Genomic DNA, 6,828 nt, shown 5'->3' with positions numbered 1-6,828 from the left:
TCCCCCTGATCATATCATCCTCCAAGAACACAGCGTGTCTTGTTTCTACAAACTTCGTTTGTCTATCAGGACAATAGAAGCGATAATCTTTTGACTTTTCTAGATAGCCAATGAAATGACAACTGATTGTCTTGGAGTATAGCTTCCCTATGTTTGGGTTAAAGACTTTAGCCTCAGCTAGACAACCCCACACACGAAAATAGTTCAGTGAGGGTTCCTTTCCTGTCCACAACTCATACGGTGTCTTGGGCACCGACTTACTTGGCACTCGATTAAGAATATGAATGGCAGTTTTCAACGCCTCCATCCATAAACTTATTGGTAAAGAAGAGTAACTTATCATGCTTCTCACCATATCCATTAAGGTACGGTTGTATCTTTCAACTACTCTATTCTGCTGAGGCTCACCCGGTGTAGAATACTGGGCTACTATGTCATTTTCCTGTAAGAACCTTGCAAAAGGTCCAGGAACTTGGCCATATGGGGTGTGTCGACCGTAGTACTCCCCCATGATCGAACCTTACTACCTTAATCTTTAAGTTGTGCTGATTTTCTACTTCAGCCTTGAATATCTTAAATTTATCCAATGCTTCCGATCTTTCCTTAATTGGATAAATATAGCCAAAATGAGAATAATTATCTGTGAATGTTATAAATGAATCATAACCATCCATATTTTTCACAGGAAAAGGACCATAGATGTCTGTGTGAATTATTTCTAAAATTCCTACGCTTTGTTTGGCATCTTTCTTTATTTTCTTAACGCGTTTTCCTTTTATGCAATCAATGCATTGTTCTAAATCTAAAAATTCTAAAGGCGGAAGAATTGATTTCTTAATCAATCGCTCTATTCTCCCCCTTGAAATATGGCCTAAACAACAGTGCCAAAATTTCAAAGATACATCATGCACTCTCTTTCGCTTATTTGTTGCATTCATAGACGAGGAAGCATTCTCATTCTCAGTGCTCATATCATTAACATTCTTAGAAAGTGATAGTAAATAAAGCTTGTCTTGTCGGAAGGCAAGACCAACACACTTATTATTAATTACAATCCGACATTTGCCAATACCAAAATGGCAATCATATCCATCATCATCTAATCTTGAAACACTTATCAAGTTTCTACGCAAAGAGGGTACATAAAGAATATCTGAAAGCTGAAGTCTAAAACCATCATCTAATTCTAGAGAAAGATCTCTAATGGCTTCAACTTCAGCTTCAACTCTATTTGTAACTTTAATTCTTCTTTCTCCTGTTTGCAGGGTTCTCCTCGTACGGAATCCCTGTAATGAATTTGCAACATGAACAGTTGCACCTGAATCAATCCACCAAGTAGATTTTGCATAACTTAAATACAAGGATTCATCTATGAATGTAATGAAATCCTCACCTCTCTTCAGAAGGCTTTTTAGGAAGTCTGGACAGTCCCTCTAGTAATGTCCACGCTGCTTGCACCATTTACACTGATCTTTTTCAACTTGGACATTATTTCTTCTGATGGTGCTCAGTCTGAGGGGATTTCCCTTGAGGTTTGGCATTCTTATTGAAATTCTTCTTGTTGTCCTTCACAAGGTTAGCACAGTCACCCTATGAGCTTTTCAACCTCTCCTCTTCTTGAACACATATTGCAATGAACTTCTCTATATCCCACTTATCGGGCTGCATGTTGTAGTTCACAACAAAAGTTTCATATTCTTTGGGCAAGGAAGCAAAAACCAAATGAATAAGGAAATCATCCTTGAGCCCCAAATCCATTGGCTTCAGCTTCGAAGCCATGTTGCTCATCTTCAGTATGTGCTCTCTGATACCGCCACCAGTGTATTTCTCATTGAACAATTTTTTGATCAAAGTACTAGCATAAGACTTTGAAGAGCTAGTAAACTGACTCTCCACATTCTTAAGATACTCTATGGCAGTATCACAATCTGGGATAGACCCTCTTATCGCATCTGAAATAGTGGACTTAGCCACCATCAAGCACGTATGCATGATCTCGCTGCCGAGCAATGAAATCAGCATCAGACTCATTTTCTTCCCTCACCAGGTCCACTGGCTCAGTAGGACACGGGGAGGTAAGCGCTAGGTCATTTTTAGACAGCGTAAGTGCTAGTTCATACTTCTCTCGCCATACCCTATAGTTGCCCCCTTCAAGAGGCGGTATGTGTGAGATAAAAGCCATTGGGTTGAGTCCTGAAAAACACCGTTAGAGAGTGAGAAAATTGACATAATAATTGCTTGTCTTAATTTAACGTTGTTCAAAATTAAAACATATAACTTTCTTATACACTAATTCTACATCACCGTTGGGCAGAAATAGAATTAATGCATGGAAAACCTTATGAATAAACATTATAATATTGCTATTATCAACGTTAGTCAGAAAAATAACAATATTATAATTTACTGAATAAAATTTAACTGTTCTTCAAATTAAATTCTCTCGTTGGTGTTTGTGATATGCTCCTCTTTAAGATGACTATTTTTCAAAGTCGAATTCAAATTCTTAATATTAGGATTGATGTCTGATATGCTCATATGCATTGTTTTTTTTGAGCGAAACTCATATGCATTGTGCATACTTGCATGCTTTTCTTCCCAAGTGTGCATTTTTGTTTTGTTGAAATGTAATACAGTGTTTCCTTCCTGCTTATGTTGCATAGAGTAGTTTACTTGTTTATTGGCTTTGTTCTATCTTTCAGGGTGACGGTGAGGGCCGCCTCCATGAAAGATATGCAAAATCTATTGAACCTATTCTCAGTGAAGATCTAAGGTAACAATTTCTTTCTCCACTATTGACTACTCACAGCTTCTATCATGTTGTATTGTAGCTAAGCATATGTGAATGCCTATGTCTTGCAAATATGTGCACTTCGACTTCCACCGAGTTTGTGGTCATATTCACTTTGAGCGCCTTTCTCGGCTGTATGATCAGATCAAGGACTATCTTCAGAAACATAAGTATGCTGCTAGCTGATACAATATATTCAATGTCATGCCCTTTATCATTTGTGTACATTCTTGGCGTTTGTCAAACAAACCTTGTTATATCGGGGCCGAATCAATCACCAATTGTGTTTTGGTCAACACAAAACCACCAATCGCATCAAATCTGCATGCAAAAACCAAGTTTGTTTGTGAGTGTTTGTGGGCTTCTTGTGGCTGTGTGTCGGGGTGTGTTGAGGTGGTTTCTTTGTTGTTTGGGGTTTCTCATACCCCTTTTCTCCCTAATATAAAAGATACGCAGCTCTCTTGTGTGTTCGAGAAAAAAAAACAACTGCATAGGAGTCGCACTTGAGTGAATCATTAGTTCTTTAATCTGTTGGTGTATAGAATTTACGCTGATCCAGCCTGATGCAGAATGAGCTTTTCTACACAAAGTCAAACCTATCTAATCTTGCACATTACCAATTGGAATCTGGCTGGAGCCTTTAGGGGGTAGTACAGATGCATTAAGAACCTACTGTGCAGATTTTTGTTTTTCATATTCGGAATTTCTGGCTAAGTGGGGAGAATGCAGTGCATTCAGTCACTAGTCATACTCTTATTGGTTTGTTATCTTCTTGTCTAGTCAGTTCTTCTATGTATCTTAGTAATATGTTCCTTTATACCTGGTTTCCAAAGCCTCTTACATCTCTGGATGTTGTCATTTTGTTTGCATGGTCTTGCTAATATGGTTATGTGATAGGTACTTCCTTATAAATGATAAACACGAGAAACTTGAAGAGCAGACTGGCACTACAACAACAACAATAACATAGCCTTTCAGTCTCAAGTAAGTTGGGGTAGGCTAGAGTTAAAACCCACCAAGAGCCCCAAGTCACGGTTCAGGCACTTCAATAGCTGCTTTCCAAGCACTCATATTCAAACATAGATCTCTAGGTTTATCCCAAGCTTTCAAATCTTTTTTATTGTCTCCCCCCATATCAATTTTGGTCTTCCTCTATCTCTCCTCATATTATTAGCTTGGCTTAGGACTCCATACTGCACTGGTGCCTCTGGAGGTCTCCTTTGGACATGGCCAAACCACCTCAACCGATGTTGGACAAGCTTTTCTTCAATTGGTCCTACGTCTAGGCGATCATGTATATCATCGTTCTGAACTCGGTCCATTCTTGTGTGACCGTAAATCCATCTCAACATATGTATTTCTGCAACACTCAGTTGTTAAACATATCAAATCTTTGTAGGCCAACATTTTGCTCCATACAACATAGCCGGTCTAATCGTCATTCTATAGAACTTGCCTTTTAGCTTTTGTGGTACCCTCTTGTCACAGAGAATGCCAGAAGCTTGTCGCCACTTGATCCACCCTGCTTTGATTCTATGGCTAATGTTCATATCAATATCTCTATCCCTCTATAGCATCGATCCTAGATACCGAAAGGTATCCTTCTTAGGCACTACTTGACCTTTCAAACTCACATCTCCCTCCTCCTGTACAACTCCACCAAAGTCGCATCTCATGTATTCGGTTTTAGTTCTACTTAATCTAAAACCTTTAGACTCAAGGGTCTGCCGCCATAACTCTAGTTTCCTATTTACTCCTGCCTGGCTTTCGTACACTAACACTACATCATCAGCGAACAACATACACCAAGAGATATCCCCTTGTATGTTCCTGGTAACCTCATCTATTACCAAGGCAAAGAGATACTGCTTATGGATGTTATACAGGCCCTTGAGAAAGCGGTGTTGCTTATCAGCATCATTAGCCAACTCATTTGGAGCGTAACATGACAACTGAGCAAACTTGTCACGATACTCAGCTACGGACATAGATCCCTGCTTTAGAGCTCTGAATTCCTCCTTCTTGAGCTCTATCAATTCTTCAGGTATGTGGTAGGATCTGAAATTCTCTCTAAATTCCTGCCAGGTGACAGGAGGAGCATTAACGGTACGTCCATACTTGAATGCCTCCCACCAGTCTTGGGCTTCTCCCTGAAGTTGTCCTGATGCATACAACACCTTCTGCTGGTCATCACACTGTGCTATGTTGAGTTGCTTTTCCACTACATGAAGCCAATCATCTATTTCCAGTGGATCAGTGGCATGAGAAAACACCGGGGGCGGCCCTTCAAGAATTCACCATGCTTGTCACGCGGTGCTCCACCAATTGGTTGATTCTGCTGATTCTGCACTAGAGCTTGCATAAGCTGTGTCTGCACTGCCAGAACCTGCTCAATAGTAGGTGGCGGTGGTGGTGGTGGATGTGGGGGAACACCTCCACGACCTCGGCCTCTTCCTCTTCCAAACATCTGACATCCAACACAAACATTTAAAATTTAGAGATTTTCAAGTTATAGACACTTATAGAGATATAGAATACATTCTGAAAATTTTCTGGATGAGTCCCAACATCAGCAGCTCGGTAAAACCGTCATATCTCGAGTTCCAGATATTCAAAAGAGACATACTTTACACGGTTGGAAAGCTTAAGAAATTATATACAACTTTTATTCAGAACACATGCCTAGATTCTATCATTAGGTTACTCAAAAACAGAACACAACCGAACTGTTCCAGATTCCAGACTGCAAAGAAATTTCAACTTAAAACTGTTATATCTCTCAAACCAGATCCGATATAGGGGTAATTCTAGAGGAATTGGAAAGATACTTAAGTCTAGTTGTTCCCATAAAAATTTCATAATTTTTGGTCAACTAGATTTAGATTGGCATTGAGATAAGGCCGGGCTGCTCTGAAAAATAGATCCGAGAGAACATGAGGTACCAAACCCAACTATTTATTTATTGACTCAAACTTTAATATTCTTAACTATGGAACTTGCGGACATGCCCATAAAGTTCCAGCACTCATTATAAAAATCCAACTCACGCATAAATATAATAACAAATCAACTAGCACACCAATGTTCACACCGCACTTTTAGACTTGACTTGACTCAACTTGACCCGTTCTACTAACGTCTTATCACATAAAAAGGAACTCCAACACCTATGGGAGAAATTCATGGGGAAGATCCTCATACATCCTTGGCAGGTTGAGGCACACCATTTATTCATCTATCACTTGTTGGTATCTCTTAAGGGTCTTCTACTGTGCCTTCAACTGATCTTCCAGTAGTCGAATCTTCGCTACTGACTCAGAACCAAAGTGTATCATCACTTGGGTAGTTGGATCCATGCCCTGAGGGTCCATCATTGCCCACTCCAATTCAGGGTGTTGGTGAGGGAGGAATCGATATTGATCCTCCTTCATATCCTCAAAGCGACGACCACGGAGACCCATGACGGCTGCAGCGGCTGTATCTTCTATGCCATCTTCCATGGTGAAAGATCCTAATAGCTAGAGGGGGGGTGAATAGCCTAATAAAAATTTCTACAACAACACTTAGTAAACCGGTTAGACAATTATGAGGGAAAGCAAGTGTTACGCTAGCCTACTAAAAATGCAAGTCACCTACCACAATTCTAGTTGATATAGTTTCTATCCACACAATAGCTATGTCACTACACTAAGTTAGTGTGCTCTCAAAGGCTGACTAAAGAGCCACACTAACCAAACTAACAAGCTCTCACAACTAGCTACACTAAAGAGCTTGATAACTAATTTGTGGTAATGTAAATAGAGTAAGCAAGATAGTTATACCGCCGTGTCGAGGAGTGAACCAATCAATCACAATAATCAATATCAATGAAGACCAATCACCTCGGAATCAAAGGATGAACACAATGATTTTTACCGAGGTTCACTTGCTTGCCGTCAAGCTACTCTTTGTTGTGGCGATTCACTCACTTGGAGGTTCACGCGCTAATTGGCATCACACGCCAAAGCCTCAAAAGGGTGTCGCACAACCAACACAAG

At 40.0% G+C, this 6,828-nt stretch overlaps 1 protein-coding gene across 1 annotated transcript in view; it reads left to right on the top strand.

The window, feature by feature from the left end:
• The first annotated feature begins 1,439 nt into the window (after positions 1-1,439).
• LOC136503150 (phosphoinositide phosphatase SAC6-like) overlaps positions 1,440-6,828 on the top strand; it is a 28,230-nt gene continuing 22,841 nt past the window's right edge. The window contains exons 1-4 of the mRNA XM_066498319.1: positions 1,440-1,532; positions 2,703-2,773; positions 2,863-2,961; positions 3,689-3,735. Of these exons, the coding sequence (XP_066354416.1) occupies positions 1,440-1,532; positions 2,703-2,773; positions 2,863-2,961; positions 3,689-3,735 (310 nt within the window). The remainder of the gene's footprint in view (positions 1,533-2,702; positions 2,774-2,862; positions 2,962-3,688; positions 3,736-6,828) is intronic.

Source organism: Miscanthus floridulus, chromosome 14 (assembly GCF_019320115.1).
Source record: "Miscanthus floridulus cultivar M001 chromosome 14, ASM1932011v1, whole genome shotgun sequence".
Taxonomy (NCBI): Eukaryota; Viridiplantae; Streptophyta; class Magnoliopsida; order Poales; family Poaceae; genus Miscanthus; species Miscanthus floridulus.
This window is presented reverse-complemented; position numbering and strand designations above follow the sequence as displayed.